This window comes from Pseudonaja textilis, chromosome 13 (assembly GCF_049901715.1).
Source record: "Pseudonaja textilis isolate UNSWEBS1 chromosome 13, rPseTex1.2, whole genome shotgun sequence".
Lineage (NCBI taxonomy): Eukaryota > Metazoa > Chordata > Lepidosauria > Squamata > Elapidae > Pseudonaja > Pseudonaja textilis.
The window spans coordinates 20055155-20072261 of NC_142002.1; the positions used below are offsets into that span (position 1 = coordinate 20055155).

The 17107-nt window shown below is 45.0% G+C and overlaps 1 protein-coding gene across 3 annotated transcripts in view; it reads left to right on the top strand.

Annotated features, from left to right (window-relative positions):
* Window positions 1–17107, top strand: part of ENTREP2 (endosomal transmembrane epsin interactor 2) — an 80552-nt gene that overhangs the window by 39053 nt on the left and 24392 nt on the right. For all 3 annotated transcript variants that reach the window (XM_087941693.1, XM_026709951.2, XM_087941694.1), the window contains exons 3-5: window positions 2641–2751; window positions 6243–6371; window positions 16931–17038. In XM_087941693.1, the coding sequence (XP_087797819.1) occupies window positions 2641–2751; window positions 6243–6371; window positions 16931–17038 (348 nt within the window). The remainder of the gene's footprint in view (window positions 1–2640; window positions 2752–6242; window positions 6372–16930; window positions 17039–17107) is intronic.

Consider the following 17107-nt stretch of genomic DNA (forward strand, 5'->3'; position numbering starts at 1 on the left):
ATTTAACAGAATAGGAAGGGACCTTGGAGGTCTTCTAGTCTAACCCCCTGCAAGTAGAAGACCTTGTAACATTTCAGACAAATGGCTGTCCAGTCTCTTTTTGAAAACCTCCAGTGTTGGAGCACCCACAATGTCTGGAACAAGCTGTTCCACTGATAAATTGTTCTCACTGTCGGGAAATTCCTCCTTAATTCTCGTTTGAAAAAGTTGGTTACATTGGATGAAATCTAGACAAAAATGGAAGCACTTCAGCTGCGATCTGCCAACAATGCCACCTGATTGTGCATCACAGTGTTGGAAAGGACATTGTGATAGAAGTAAACTAAAAGCACATTTTTATGCTTGGATGCTTCTGTGGCATTTTGCAGCTGCTTTCTGTGGGTGTTGAAGGCAGTAATTGCACTGCAGCAGAGGTCACAAGGCCTGGGGCAAAGTGGTGTTGTTCTAGAATGTGGCATGATAAAGTCCATTGTAGCCTCTTCTGTGCCGCATCACGCAGCTAAGATCCAAGGGTTTGGAGTTAGCAGGTCTTGCAAAATTCCTGTCTTGTAGGGAATCTTCTAGATCTTGTAGAAAGTACAAACTGCAGTCTAATTCCAACGCCTTTCAGATGTGACGGGGGTAAAAACTCCAGGGAATTTGCAGGCGGCACAAAATATTCAAAGCTTGGGCCAACCTCAAAGAGCTGGATAGAACTTCATACCTTGGTGAGATTCTTCTCCCTTTGGGTAACAGATTGGAGCAAGAAGAATGGGTCCTTCATCCAGCCTCCTCCCTTCTTTCCAAAGCTCTGCTAAGTCAAAATTCAAGGCAGCTCCAAGCAATATTTGTGAGATTCTTGCTCTGTTCTTGGGTAGACTGTTTGATAAGGATCCATCTTCCATATCGGTCTTGGCTGTGGAATCTGGGCGCTCAAAACGATTGATGTGCAGATAAAAGCTTCACTCCTCTCCTTCCTTCCAAAGCCATCTGGCGCTCTTTGCTCCCATATGCTTTCAACGTGTTTTCTTTCATTATGGAGATAATTGAAAATGAAGCTTTCTTCTGATTTTGGAATCGATTCGGGACGGGGGAGGATCTGACAAGTTTCAGAGGCTTTCAAGTCCAGGCTGGGGTGTGGGGGGAGTGGGGGAGAGAAGGGGAGATGGTTTCCTTACCCCCAAACCTGATAAAATTAGGGAGGAAATGAAATGCTGGCATTATTGTAGCTTTCATGCGTCTGGATTTTATGGTGCGGTTTTTGCAATGGGAAAAACGAGTTGGTGAATATTCTGCTTCCAGAAACGCAGCGGGGGGAAACGCATGATTTGTGCTGAATGTTTTGTAGCCTTGAAATTAGAAATGTTGTTGCATGCTTGCATGGTTTGTTTTTTTTTCTAAACTTGAACAAAACTTTTTTGCAAACCGCTGTAGAAGGCAGGATTTGTTTCTGAAAAATTGTCGAAAGCGAAAGAGGCGAGCTCTTCAATGTATAGATTCACGTGGGGTTAGAAATGGCAATTAGGATAGGAATCTTTCTTTATTCAATTTATATGCGGTAGCTATAATATCGACCTGCTCCAGGTGCTGACTTTGCTCTGAACTCTCTTTTGGGCTGAGAAAAGTGTTTAGAATCACACTTTTCAACCTCAGTGAGAGCCACAAGCCAATTGACCCAACGCGCGTAATCAGTGAAAATCTTAATAGTTTGCAAATCCACAACATCCTCAGTTGGGTTCGCGGTCATCTTAATTTTTTTTTTTTATTATTATTTTGTGGTTTAGGTTGTGTGAAGACCTTCCTTTGGTTAGTGTTATGTATTGAACAAAGGAAGAATAAGGGTTATGTCAGGATTCCGGCAGTGACCCTCCAATTAAATCATGAGTCTTGAGCCAAACTTCAAAAGGATTTATTGGGAGTTAACATGTCCGGCACTGCCTGGGTGTAGCTGACTCTGAGACACATTATTCATCGTCACCCTCGATCTTGGTTTTCCCCTACCCCCCTGAGCAGTCTTTTCTGCTCAGATGACCCGTTCAAGGGATCATAGGGGTTAAGACACAGCGGTTTCTTTGGTTATTAGAAAGTGGTTATTGGAGGAAGCCAGTACCTTCTAAACCCCTTGAAGGACAATTTTTCCCTCTATTGTAGAGTCAGCAAGCTGTTGTTCCTCCAGAGAGCATGAGATCTCTCAGCTTGCAAGGTTTTGAACATGGTTGAAATGCTGCTTTGTGCATGCCTTACCCAGAATAATCTGTTCAATATTGTGACTAGTTGATAAATGGATGGTGTTGAGTTTACAGATCTGTAGAACAATGTCCTGCACTCAGGTACCCTGGTTGGAGTCTTTGGATTAAATGACTCTTGTGTTCCTTTCCAGATCTATAATTTTATGATTCTCTATCAGCTTTAATGTATTTGCTGGAAGGCTGTTGATGTAGGCCACTTGTTGAGCCAGTTTGCTCTCGATTAAGTTGGGAGATAGAACCCAACTGAATATTAGCATGGTTTCAGGATCTTCTATAGAGTCCAAAACGCAATGAATACAGAAGCAGAGTAGATACCAAATCTCATCAGGAGAATATCTTATTTCTTAGCTCTTGGTGATCATTGCAATATAAAATAATCAAACTTCCTCTTCTTCTTCTTCTTCTTCCTCAGATAACCTTTTTCATGCTGCTATCAGCAGTCTGCGTGATGCTGAATTTAGCCGGCTCCATTCTCTCCTGTCAAAATGCTCAACTAGTGAACTCTCTAGAAGGGTGTCAGTTGGTAAGTAATCAAAACCATCTCTTTCTTTTTTTGCACATGGCTGATTTGTTTTGAAGTAAAACATGCTATAAACACACGCCGGCTTTCCAGCAGGAATTCAAAGTTGTTTATACCTCAGAGGTCAAAATGCAAGTTTCCACACTCCTCTTTGCTCACTCCCTTTCAGAATTGAGAGGTTAATCTGGCTTCCTTCAGAAGGGTTAGGATATCAGCTCCCAGCTGACTTTCAATTCTGGGCATTGAAATCCCAGGATACCTGAAGGGTGTTAGCTTGGAAACATTGTTCTAGCAGAATGGGAGCTTCCGGAAAAGGGTGTTAGAAATTCAGCATGGAATATGAAAGATCTTGTCTTTAGACCAACTCTGGTCATGTCTTGGCTGGTGGGTTGAGAGACTTCAAGAGAGGGTGATTGGTCTACTGATTGTGGATGACTCTTTGGCCTTCTAGACTTGAACTCTAAGACACCGTTGAAGCAACCACTGGTTGTGTGACCACCTTCTCGACTTCCTTTCCATCTTTCCTTTAATTCTTTGCCTTCCAAACATTTCTACCTCTGCAGAATTCAAGTTTTGAAAAGAGGCTCTTCTTCTATCAATCTGGTTTGCCTTTCCTCCCCCTCTTTTTTTTCTGAAATTATTTCGTTCAGTCTCACTGCTCTTTATTGGAACACCTTAAATTCTGATTTATCTGGAACTCAGCAGAGGATGAGAGAGAGAGAGAGAGAGAGAGAGAAGGGCTGCCAAATTAATTTGCAAATGAGCTTCCGTTTACTTTACGATTGAGTTTAATCTTCAAATTATGATTTTTCCCTTTATTCCGTGAAGGATGGACATTCCGGACAAGTTAATATCCTTCTGACAGTCTTACCTTATTTATTCTTTTGAGACAAGGCATTAAAGGCTGTTCTCGGAGCAATTGACTTTCATTTCCCAAGATAACAGGGCAAAACTAATGAAAGATACCTATGTCACTGACACATTTATATTGCAGCTTTAGATTGCCCCCCTCTTCGTGGTATGGAGGGAGGTTTTTCAGAGAATGTGTTAGTCAATATGAGCAGTTTAATAATATCCTGTTTTTTCACATTGATTTGGCATTTGGTGCACTTCTTCCAAGCATCAATGTCCGTTTTGGGGTATGTAATTGGATGTCCCAATTTCACAGAACATGTACAACATGACAGAACCTCTATAATTTTTAGATGGGTTGCCTTCTTCTGATTTCTTTTGTTTCAATGCCTTCTGAATTCACTTATTTGGATAGCTAATCCTCAGGAAGATATTACATTTCCCCTTCCCAATGATTAAACTACTATATATATATCTCAATTCTCTGCTAAGTTTTCAATTTTCTGAGATATTTCCTAGCAGTTAGAACAATTAATCGGTGAAACGACTTCCCTTCAGAAGTTGTGGGTGCTCCAACACAGGTAGTTTTGAAAAAGAGATTGAACGGCCCTTCGTCTGAAATGGTATAGGATCTCCTGCATGAGCAGGGGGTTGGACTAGAAGACCTCTTGAGGTCCCTTCCAATTTTGCTACTCTGTTATTTTGACTTCAAGCGTCTGCAAACAGAGACTTAAAACGGGGCGAAGTTTTCAGCTTTTCTCTGGGGTGTATCTCCAGGGATGTTCTTCCTGACCCCACACCTGTTTTCCTCCTTTGTGTGTGTGTGTGTGTGGTTGTCTCTTTAATAACTCCCAGGGATAAAATGAGATCAGAAGCCCCAATTCCCTTTGCATCAGTGCGTGGCTCCTTAAAATAGAAGCACAGAAATAAACGGAGCCAATAAGACAGATCTCATTTTGTTGTTCATCAACGCTGGCAGGAGCTGCAGTCTCAATACACCAAACAAATAAGTGTTCATCCTTATTTGGCGCATTTCTGTCAAGTTTATTCATTTTTAGAGCTCGTGGAAGGGAGAGATTTTGTGTAACGGCTAAGTACCTCTAAAGTCAGCCGTTGCGGCCTTCCTCAAATACACGGGTGATTTTAAAGAACAAGAGCGAACCTGGATGATAAATTAGGAAATTCCCTAATCCTTTGAAGAGGAGGGGCTCGGGGCTGAAGGCAGTGCATTCCCCATAGCTTTGGCCGAGATCCTACTCAGAAGGATCCCTTCATTGTGATCTATTCCACTTGCAAAATCTTGTACGCATTCCCCATTAAGACTGTAGGAAATCAACCATCCAACAGGTCAGCCACTAGATCCCTGTCTGTTTTTATTGGTTTATTTATTTGTGAGATTTATAAATGGGCTATCTCTACGAGCTGCAGGAGGAGATACATCAGATAAAGAGGTCCTCCACATTGGACCCCGAGAGGCAGGATAAAATCACAAGAGGAGGCAATAGCATTTGGGACTTAACACAAAATTATCTGCTACAATGTCCTACCAGTCAATGACTACTTCAGCTTCAACCGCAACAATACAAGAGCACACAACAGATACAAACTCAATGTAAACCTCTCCAAACTTGATTGCAGAAAGTGCGACTTCAGCAACAGAGTGGTCAAGGCCTGGAATGTACTACCTGACTCTGTAGTTATATCCTCTAACCCTCAAAACTTTAACCTCAAACTATCCACCAATGACCTCACCCCGTTCCTAAGAGGTCTGTAAGGGGCGTGCATAAGTGCACCATCGTGCCTACCGTCCCTGTCCTATTGTTCCCATTTATTTGTACCTATTTCCTGTATTCTTACTCATGTTTATACTTAGACCTATTGTCTTGTAAGCAATTGGCAAATGAGATAAATAATAATCATCATTTCTTCTGTGGAGTCATCACTTCCATTAAAACTCGTTTTAACTATTCCTGCCATTTTTGTGACGCTGGAGTCCGATCTGAGCCATTTTACAACAATGCAAAGATAGAATGCAGAATGTTAAAAGGGGAAGAAGCCCCAAATCCTAACCCCGGTTAATTTCCAAGCCATGATTACTTTGAGGGAAACCAACTGAAGGGGAAGGACCTCCCATGTCATGACTGCTCAAACGTTTTCTGGAACATCAACAGGGTTAATGTTGGTGTCGGCTTTGGAAGGCATATTTTACTTAAAAGCTTCGAAGCTGCCACATTTTGGGTGCCTGGGAATTTGGGAGGAGGGATTGCACGGAGCGGTAGAAGGTTAGACTCAACAACGTTCTTCTCATAAAGTCAAGGACAAGTTACCCTGCATCTGGGAAGGAGCGACTAGAGAGATCTCTCCAGTTGGGACAATGGGTGATTTGACCATGGGATGGACTGGTTGGTGCAGGGGATGGGTTTGTGAATTTCTGTTGGGAAGGAAAAACCCAGAACTCTTCAGATTTGGGTTTTCCAAGATGTGCCAGTGTGACTTCTTCAATAAATTTTTACTCGAATAACCTTTGTTTCTGAGTGCTGAATGGAATAGGGAGTTTCACTGGAATGCTGACAGTTGGCTTGACCTGATCTTTGCCAGACCTGATGGCCTCCCCGCCACCCCTCTGTTCCTTCCTTCCTCAGATTAAATTTGACAGTGACAGTGTCTGCGTGTGTTGTGAGCTGCAGCACCAGACGTCTGGCTGCAGCCTCGGGGAGATGTTGAAATTGAACCCACTGCAGGAGTGCAACACGGTCAGGTTGACCCTTAAGGTAAGACTCCAAACTTGTCTTCTGGGAAGGAGCAAGCCTTGTGGTTGGGTTGTAACCTCCAGCTAGGGCAGGGGTCCCCAAACTTGGCAACTTTAAGACTGGTGGACTTCAACTCCCAGAATTCTCAGCATAGCCAGCTATGCTAGGGTGGGATACAAAATAAATACAGTCACAAAAAACAGGCGAAGCCCCTTCATTTTGCTTCCAAGCTCCAAATATCCTTGACTGGAGACTAAAAACTCCCACACAAGCAGTTACAAGAAGGAGGAAATGCTGTTTAAATTATAAAGAGTAAAAAAACAAGAAAAACCAGGCAAGATAAGGGCTGGAGGATGTCCACAGATAACAGAACACACACTGGGGAGGATGCCAAACTCAGAGAGGAACCATACACTAGAGATATTTCCATGCTTTGTTTCCAGCACTCGCCTGTACGCATGTCCATCCTCTTATCCAGTTGTCACAGCTGCAGCCCATGAAGGGGATCAAGGCCCTCTCCTCCCCCATAGACCATGCTATTCATGTCTCTCCCTGATCCTCTCCTCCCTGGAGAGGATGGAGAGGGGATGAGCCTGGGTCCTCCTTTAACGGCCCAGCCGGCCTCTGCCCTTCCCCAGCCTCCTCCACAACCCCCGGAGCCACATTTCCACTCCTTGTCGGCTGTTCCTCCTCTCCCTCAGAGTCCGTCTCCACCAGGGGCAGGACAGAAGGTGACAAAAAGGAGCAAAATGCGCTTAACAACTGTCTTGCTCAGCCCAACATTTGGGCTCAAATGTTGGCCGTAATTCGAGGACTTCCCATATAGAAAGTCTGGGCGCATGGCTTCCGGGGTGTGGAGTATTCTTTCCTTGTGAGAGGACTCTGGTGTAGTTTATAGTTTTTTTTTTATTATTATGCCTTTATACTGGTGGCATTTGGAGAGAATGTAGGGATTTGACAGCTTACATGGCTGTCAAGCTGAAAGATTCTCTCTCGGATGACTTCTATTCTCAGAAAATAGTTTTCTACCCAGGGGTTTCAGCATCTGCTTCAGTTAATTAGAGATGCGTTTTAGCTGGAAATCCTGCTGATAAAGAGGCAGGATTTTGTTAAATTACAGAACCTCCTTTTCCCCGCCACAATATAGCACTCAATTGGGCTCTTTTATCTCCACTTTCTTGGTTATAATCAACCCTTATAGAGAGACATTGTTATGGTACAATAACTGGAAATAGTTTTCCCTCCAGTTCCAACAGGCATTTAAAAATGCAATAAGCATATTTTCACTGCCTAAAAGCCATAAAGGAAAAGAAATCTTCCATTGGCTTTGTTAATTCCTAAGGGGTCTTTTCCTATTGTTAAATATTGGATAAACTCCGGAATTTATGCCCCCTTTGCTTTAAAAGTTTTTTTTTTTATTAAAAGCATTCCCCAGAGGAACCGCCAAAAAGCATTGTATCTAGATTATAGCAAGGGCCAGCCTTCAAAATCTCCTGTGCTCCTAAGCAAAATTAAAACGTACACGCGAAGCTGCCGTTATTCTTCCCACTAACGAAAGCTTGAAAAATCATTTCAGCTTGAGATTGCTCTGAAGTGAACAAGCCAGCTTCGGCCACAGTCCTCACGTATCTGCCAAAGACCCTCTCCAGGGAAGGTCGAATAAATTCTCCCTTGTTATAAGAGGCCAGTGGTTGAGCACTGGACAGCAAAGAATACACTTTTCCCCATGAAATGCAATGCTGAAAACTCTTCTCTACATTCTTTTTAAAAGCTACACGTAGTTAACTACAGTTGCAGCGTCAAAATCATGATCCTTGGCAGCTGGCGTGTATTTAGGATGGTGGCAGCATCTGGGAATACTGACTTTCCTGGCTGGCTTCCACCAGCAAAGTCAGCGGAGGAAGCCAGAATTTGCTTAACCACCATTGGATTCACTTAACATTCTAGCGACTCAATCATAGCAAGAAAGAATTGTGAATTGGGCGCATGGCCTCTTTTAGCGACGGAAATTCTGCTCTCAACCTGGCATTAAGGAGAAACTTCGTAACAGTAAGGGCAATTAACCAGTGGAACAGCTTGCTCCAAAAATCGTGGGCGCTCTCCGTCACTGGAGGTTTTAAGAAGAGTCCAGACCAGGTGTTATGCCCCTGTCAGAATCTGACTCGGAGGGGGAAGTCAAACAGCTGACAAGGAGTGGGAGTACGGCTCCATTGGCTGTGGAGGAAACTGGGGAATGGCAAAATCTGGCTGGGCAGAGCAGGGAAGAGGTAGAACAAGGGGGAGGGAATTTGGAGGAAGACCCAGGCCCTCTCCCTCTTCATCCTGGGGCACGCAGGGAGGAACGGAGAAGGGAGCAACATGAGTTGCATGGCTTATGGGGGAGGAATGGGTCTTGATTCCCTTCATTAGCTGCAGCTAGGAACACAGGGTTTAAAAAGGGAAGCTGCGCACAGTAAGTTGTTGGGAGGAAATCGTGAATTAATCTGGTATCATTGTGGCTTATCTGGGTTCCTGGTGCCTTCCGAACTGTGAGTTTTGCTATGCTTTCAAGTCTGAAATTCCTTCTCCTGCCCTGCCAAACTAATTACTTTAGTTCGGTTTGTTTGGATTTTAAGTTACAGTTTGTGTGTACCTTGCTTTGGACTGAATTTTCTCCAGTTAAAGGCTGTTCCTGGGAGAGATTTTCTCCAGCCGAAGATAACCTGGACATTGGGGGCAAAGTTGGAGATAATAAAGGGACTCTTCTTGCTTATTTGACTGTGTGGCCTTTATGCCACGCCCCAGGTCTGTCAAACGTGATTTCATTGAGCGCTGCATCAGGGTTGTGTTTGACCTCAGGGGGTGGGTGGGGGGAATGCCACAGGTGGTCATGGCCAGCTGCGCATAACTTGTGTCAGGGGTGCCTGTGGCGGCCTGAGCATTCTGCCAGTAAAAATGGGCTCCCAATCTCTGTTTTTGGCTGCAACGGCCTCCTGCAACCCTCCTGCAGTCCTCCCGAGCTCCGTTTTCATTGGCAGAAGCACAGCAGACCAGTCCTTCTCTGTTTGCAAGGTGGTCCCATGGGCCAAATCAAAGTACCCCACGGGCTGGATCTGACCAGCTGGCCTTGAGTTTAGACCTCTGGTCTAAACAGTCACTTATCTGAAATATTATAGGTTCTCCTGCTTGAGCAGGGGGCTGGACTAGAAGACCTCCAAGGTCCCTTCCAAGTAATTCATTCTATTCTTTGTGAGTTTGGGACTGCCTGGATCCCCGTGTTTATTGGCATCAAAAATACTTTCCTGATTCCTTCTTCCCAAGGAGAGCAAAATGATGGGACAATTCCCTTGGGCAGTGGGTGATCTGCCTCTCCCAACTGTCCCCAATTCCATTCAGCCTCAAGAGTGGACCTCAGAAGTCCTCAAAGAGCGAAGCTCCTTTTGTGGGAGAGGAATCTTTTGTGGGGATCAATGGTGAGGCAGATCGTTTCAAATGGTTGGCCTGGCTTGCTTATAAAAAAAACCCGAGCATCGCCATGCTAGTCAGCTCGTTCGCTCTCATTTGTAATCTAAGGGTAGGTCTTGAAGTTTCCCAAGGAAAAGGAGAACGGGGAGAGCAATTTCATGGGTGAAAAGACTTTTACTGTTCATTATCCTTTTTCATCAGGTGATTGTAGGCATCTGAGCAAGGAAGCTCTCTGTCCCTGAGGTCAATCAAGCGGAAAGGAAGCGACTTAGATCGCATCTCCCGAACCCACTTGCACTTGGGAGGAGATGCTAATGGGGCTCTTCCTCATGGGGCCGTTGAGTTGGCCAATCACCCAAGGGCCTTTTTATTGCTACACAGCCTAATTTTGCCCTTGGCAAGTTGCTGGAATGCACCCCTCAAAAGCTCCTGGGGTGCAGAATTGACAGGCGTGTTATTTTCTCATCGAAAGCCGACCGGTTATGCATGGTAGCCGGGCGAGATGTTCCTCCAACTGTGTCCTTTGGGCCCGTTGCATCGAGAGACAGATGACATCCTTGGATTGATAGCTCCTGTGGATCTTAGTAATGGCTAGGAAGAGTGTTAAGAGCCTGTTGGGGTAAACTAAAGCCCGCTTAGCCTTTTTTCTGCTTTCTGAAATAGCTTCTCAGATGGTTCCAGAAAGCTCACCAGTAAGACACGACACCTCTCAGCTTTTCCCATTATTGCTGCATAGCATCTGATGCCTTCTGATAGATCTAAACTTTCTCACGAGCCTGTAAATGGGAAGGAGTAGCTTGATGGAGAAGTCTGGAAGCTGGAAGTCACACCATGAAGGTTGAGAAACACTGCTCTGGAGTAACACTGGAGAAGCTGAGAATGCCATCTCTTGCAAATAATAGCATTTAGACTTATATACCGCTTCATGTAGTGCTTTACAGCCCTCTCTAAGTAGTTTACCGGATCTATCTATGACCCCCAACAATCTGGGTCCTGATTTTAGTGACCTCGGAAGGATGGAAGGCTGAGTTCAACCTTAAGCAGGTCAGGATTGAACTTCTGGCAGTGGGCAGAATTTGTCCGCAACGCTACATTTCTAACCACTGTGCCAGCAGGGCTCTAAAACTAAAAACACATTTTGGCTCCTCAGCTTTCGATTATCATGTGTTTTGGATTTCTTCCCCAATCTTGAATTGGCCTCAGCTACTTTAACTCTTTCTGAATCTAACCCTCTTGAAGTAGAATGACTCTCTATTCCTTCAGCAACTCAACAACCGGCCTTCCAAACATTGCTGGCAGGGAATGTCTTCAGTTCTTTCTCTCTCTTGCTTACCCGAATGCCCTCCTCGACCTGTTCAAAAGGAAATTTCTTGGCTTGTGATATGAGGAGAAGTCTTGGTCCATAAGGCAATGGCCTGTTGATGCTAGCGGTCAGCTATGGTCCATCTTGAAATGCCTTGCCCAGCTGGGAGGTTTAGAGAGTGGGCCATTTTAATCTCTCAAGGGTAAACAATTATGTCAGGCTTTTCCATTTTTCTAAATTTATCTTGGCTATAAATATCTTTTCAGAGCATTTAGAGTGGCGTGAAAGCCCCACCCTCCACCCCGAAAAGCATCACGAGAAAAAAATCCTCAGGGAATTAAGGAAAATTTGCAAATGACTGTAATTTTCCCAAGATGATAGAGGCCGCTCCTTCCCTTAAAAGAACTGGTTTTGAGAAGAAGTAAGAATAAAGCGTCCGAGTCACGTCTCTTTGTGGAATGGCCAACACACCAGGTGTGCACGCGCATAAACAGGGCCAGATTTAACAGCCGTGCCAGAATCACACGCACAATATTAAGATGTCATTTCTCTGCAGAGGAGTTGTTATGGGATGATTGGATTTGGATTAACTCTGGGCAGCGCTTCACGAAACACAGCCGTGCAAAAACGGAGACTCCTGTCTATTTAAATTTTCCAAGCTGCAGAACATATCTTTGGGATTTCCCCCCTCCCGCCCCCCGCTTCAAATTATAGCTTGCCACGGCCCTCCTTGCAAACGTTTAACCTCTTCAAGCCACGAACTCATTTCGTTTCCCCTTTATGGGGCTCTAGTCCTACATAGGGCTCTGGATGGTGGGGAGAAGGACTGGTTTGAGAGGAATGGGGTGGGATGGCGTGCCGTAGTGTGGGGAGACTGCCAAACTGCATTCCCTAAAGTGCGGTAAACTCAGCAGAGGGACAGGAACAGGAGAACAGTTATTTCCCTCCCTCCTCCTTTCCTTCCTTGTTCTTTTTCCTCCCTCCCTCCCTCCCTCCCTCCCTCCCTTTTCTTTCCTTCCTTCCTTCCTTCCTTCCTTCCTTCCTTCCTTCCTTCCTTCCTTCCTTCCTTCCTTCCTTCCTTCCTTCCTTCCTTTCCTTTCTTCTTTCCTTCCTTCATTCATTTTTGCTCTTGGCTTGTCATCGCTGGCTCTGCCTCCAGCACCTCCTTTGGCGAGTCTTCCCTTAAGCCCACCTGGTGGCATTTCCTATATCTTAATGTAACATAATCTTAGAACATAAGGCTCATAACTGTCTTGAGGGCCAGGTGCCAAAATAATTGAAAAGGCCTGCAAAGGTCACAAATTCAATGCAACCAACAAGGACTGGTTTGATGCAGGCTTCTTCTGGCGGCTTTCTTGACTCCCAAGTCTGGCCTACAGCCCTGTAGTTCCCTGGCGGCTTCTATCCATGCGCTACCCAGTCAAATTTGACCTCATGCAGCCTTGGAGCCCAAAGGAGATAGGCTAAGACTTGAAGCATTTTACGGTGTGGATCCCAGTGTGAGGTGGTGGCCTGAGATGTATGAGTAGAAGCTATCAAAGGTAGATAGTATTGACTGAGTCATCCAAGGAAGGTCTTGGTTGAGCTTCTAGAATAGGATTCTGTCATTTTTTCGGCAACAATCTAGAAGTAGTTTGTAATTATTTTCTTCCTGGAGATTATTTTCAGTCTAGTTTTGAAGTCTCCCCTCCAAGTGGCAACTGGAATAATGTCCGCTTAGCTTCCCGGGTCAAAGTAGATAATTTCTCACCTCCCGTCAGATTTTGGGGCTGATTCTCCTGAATCTTGAGCTGTTATGGGGAACTGTCCATAGTGCTGAAGCCTTAATCTCTCTCTTGGATGCTCCTAAAGACAACTCACTGAGTTCGGGAGTGAAGCCTTAGAAAATTGCCTATAAAAGAGAGAACGGCACAAATAATTATTGGCTTCTGATGAAGTGTCTGAAGGCTAGTCAAAACCATGATTTCTGTCCTGCTTCTATGGTAACAGGAGTTTAAAAAGAGGATATTTCATCAACATTACTGGCCCTTGAGTAGGTACAGAAAAAGAACGTCCGATTATCTACTGAGTAATTTTCTTCGCAGCTGGAGAAGCTTGGGTCTGCACTAATACACATCTGGGGGTTCGGAGCCTGGATCTAGAATAAGTAAATTAACTTCTTGTTCTGTTGTTGTATTGTGATAGTTAACATCTCTGGGCCGTATGCTGATTTAATTCCGCTTTAATAAAACTATTCTGCCCAGAATCACTTTTCAGAATGAGATGGGTGGCGTAGATCCTTAACAAGTAAATGTTTAGAAAAGTTACAACCCCGCCAAGCCATGCAAAGAGCCACCAACTCCGGGTTTAATTTTCATCTATTGAGCTTTTATTTCCCAAAGCATCGGCCAAGTGGTTTGATTTTTTTTTTTCCTTTTTAGTCAGCTCTTCTGATTTATGAGTTTCTTCCAAGTCGCCCTAATGAGGAGGCCAAATCGAGAGCCCCCGGGCCAAGGGGAGCGATCCTTCACTCTGGCCATCGGCTGGCTTTGGTGGCCAGGGTCACGCCAGAGAAAGCAATAAGCAAGAAGAAAATTTCACTTAGATCTCACTGGGCTTTAGAACAAATCCATCATCTCGGACGTGACCGGCATAGAAAAGAGGAACTTCATCTAAAATGTTGTTAAGGGTCAGAGCTGCTGTTACGGGCTGTAACTTGTTGTACGCAGAACCCCGGGCTGTTTATTTGTCCGAAAGGAGGCAGGATGATCCAGCACCACCCAACCTTTTGTTCCTACCTCGGGCAACCAAGAGGCTCTCGAATGACTTTTTCCTGCTCTCGTCCCCCTGCAGCAGAATAACAGAGTAATAGAGTAGCAAATTCCCTTGGGGCTCTTCTAGTCAAACAGGAGATCTTATACCATTGCAGGCAAATGGCTGTCCGGCCTCTTCTTGAAAGCCTCCGTGATGGAGCTCCCACATCTTCCGAAGGCAGGACCTTCCACTGATGAATTGTTCTTGCTGTTAGGAAATTTCATTTTATTTCTAGGTTGCCTCTCTCCTTGATTAGTGTCCATCTTGTTCTTCTTGTTCTGACTTAACCTTCTTCCAACCTGGAGCTCTTGACAGTTGTAGCCTTCCTGGCTTTCTCTGATTATTATTTGTTGGCATCTAAGTGGGTGATTCACACCACCAATCTGGTGATAGAACGTGATCCATCTTCCTCTCTCCCTCCCTCCTTCCTTCCTTGTCCGTTTTCCTTCCTTCCTTCCTCCCCCTCCCTTTTCTTTCTTTCTTTCTTTCTCCTTCCTTCCTTCCTTGCCCTTTTTCCTCCTTCCCTTTTCTTTTTTTCTCCTTCCTTTCTTGTCCTTTATCCTCCCTTTCTTTTCTTTCTTTCTCCTTCCTTCCTTCCTTTCTTCCTTGTCCTTTATCCTCCCTTTCTTTTCTTTCTTTCTCCTTCCTTCCTTGTCCTTTTTCCTTCCTTCCTTCCTCCTCCTCCCTTTTCTTTCTTTCTCCTTCCTTCCTTGTCCTTTATCCTCCCTTTCTTTTCTTTCTTTCTCTTTCCTTCCTTCCTTGTCCTTTATCCTCCCTTTCTTTTCTTTCTTCCTCCTTCCTTCCTTGTCCTTTTTCCTTCCTTCCTTCCTTCCCTCCCTCCCTCCATCCATCCATCCTTCTCCCCACTCTCTCTCTTTCTGTTTTTCTCTTTCTCTCTTCATTACCTCCTTCTCTCTTCCCCACCAGGCTGATCTGGAGTCTCAGTTGATATATCAGGAAAGAAAGACTGAGTTCCTTTTCTAGATTTGAGAACCTTCCATTACGGTCTTCTTTCTGGGTTCAGACAGATGATTTCTTGTAAGATCAAGGCTTAAAGAAGAAGAGCGTCCTTCATCCCGGAAGAGACACGAGAGTGGATTCAATATTTGTAGGATCAAGAAAGAGAAGGCAACCATATTAAGTGTGGCTTTAATTTTCTGGATGTTTCTCTTCCCTGTCATGTACCATTTAACCTTCAGAGAGTGGCAGTGAAGCCATTAGATATAATAGGGTTAATTCTCTTCTCAGGCCAGGCGTGTCGTAGATCAAATATTTTCCTCTGCATCCTAAAGAATCCTTAGGAGACCGTCTTTCATAATTATGCTTCCAGGGGTATACGACCCCAAATTAATACGGGCAGTTGTATTCCAGCTAAACCCTGCCTCCAGCAGAGGGGAGGAATTGACCTGGCCAAACCTTCGCTCACGAGAGAGGCATAATAATCAGGCAATTGAATGAAGCAGCTGCTTGTTTGCAACGGTCTCGCTCAGCAACAGAAATGTTGGGTCAATTGTGGTCGTCAGTCGAGGGCCACCCTCCGAGATATTCCCGTGGCTTTGTCTCTGGATGTTTTTCACATTCAGCCAGCGGCCTGAGGCTTCAGGGTTACTGTGCAAACTTCAACCCTGCAAAGAACAGCGAGCGACAGGGGTGTAAATTCTACTTTGGCGTGAAGGTCAGAATCCCTGCCATAACCGTGCTGATAGAGCAAAGGCTCGAGATAACGAAAGTTGATTGCTCATCTTCCTGCTATCAAGCGTCCTCTTCGGCGCTGTTCAATTTACCACATACAGGACGATAAGAACCCAGAAATACAATTCTGCTCGCTGGGAACCAGCTGATTCTATGCTAAGCTGGTTGAGCTGGTTCGTGGACACCAGAGGGTCCTTCAGTTAATTAGACCAGAGCGCTCCAAACTTGGCAACTTTAAGACTGGTGGACTTCAACTCCCAGAATTCTCCAGCTAGCGTAGCTGAATTCTGGGAGTTGAAGTCCACGAGTCTTAAAAGTTGCCAAGTTTGGGGACCGCTGAATTAGACCGTTATAAGGTGGAGATAGTTTATATCAGGGGTGTCAAACTCAAGTCCCGGGGCCAGATCCAGCCCACGGGGTACTTCGATCTGGCCCACAGTGCTTCTGCCAGCGAAAATGGACTCCCGAGCTCAGTTTTTGGCTGCCACGGCCTCCTGCAACCAGGGAAAACGGAGCTTGGGAGCCCATTTCGCTGGGAGAGCACTCAGGAACCCTTGACACGAGCGATGTCAAACTGGTCATGTCCCCCCAGCCTTCCTCCCCCGTTGCTGCCCTCCATGAAATCGAGTTTGACTCACCTGGTTTATATATTTTTCATGTTGGTGACCACTTGTATTATCAGGCTTTGAGGTGAGAGAAGTGGTCCCGATTTGCTCTTTCCAGTTTCCCCATAAATATACACTGATGCTTAGAGGTGGCCTTATCTTCAACTAGATTCCCTCCTGATTCAGGGATGCGTTTTCTGGCTGGCTTAGTATGGGATTTCTGTAATTTTTCTGTAACCAGGTTTGAACCCATCACCCTCCTACTTGTGAGGCAGGATCTCTGGACTCCAGAACAGCTGACCTCTACTCTGTGTGGCATTTGTTATGCACCTGATGGTTACTTACACCCTATGTTCTCTCCTCGGTCTACCTTCTGCCTGGCTGCAAAAAATCTCACTTTTGCTTCTGGGTTCCGAAAATAATCGTCATCGTCAAAACTCATAATTGGCAAAGCCAAAATATGGCGCTATTGTATTCTCTTGCTAGGTAGATTCTCAGTTGGTTTCTCCACCCATAAAGGGTCCCTCTCAGGTTTGATTGGAGAGGCTGTAATGAAGAGCTGTCTTAAGCTGATAACCATTTCCTGGCATTTATTATCCACTCTGCCAACAGTGTTTTTAGCGCTTGTTCCCTGTCTTGTTGAGATAAGGAAGAACAGCCAACCTCCCTGTGTGTGACATTCTCCCTCCCTCTCTGTCTCTCTCTCTCTTTGTGTGTGTGTGTGTGTCTCTCTCTCTGCGCAGGACCTGCTGTTTAGTGTTTGCGCTCTCAATATCATCTCCACCATTGTGTGTGCGTTGGCAACCGCAATGTGCTGCATGCAGATGGTCTCCTCCGATGTTCTGCAAATGGTGAGTGCGATGCACATGTTATCTGGCTAAGCCACAAGGGGAAGCATACAACCGAGGCATGTCAAAGAC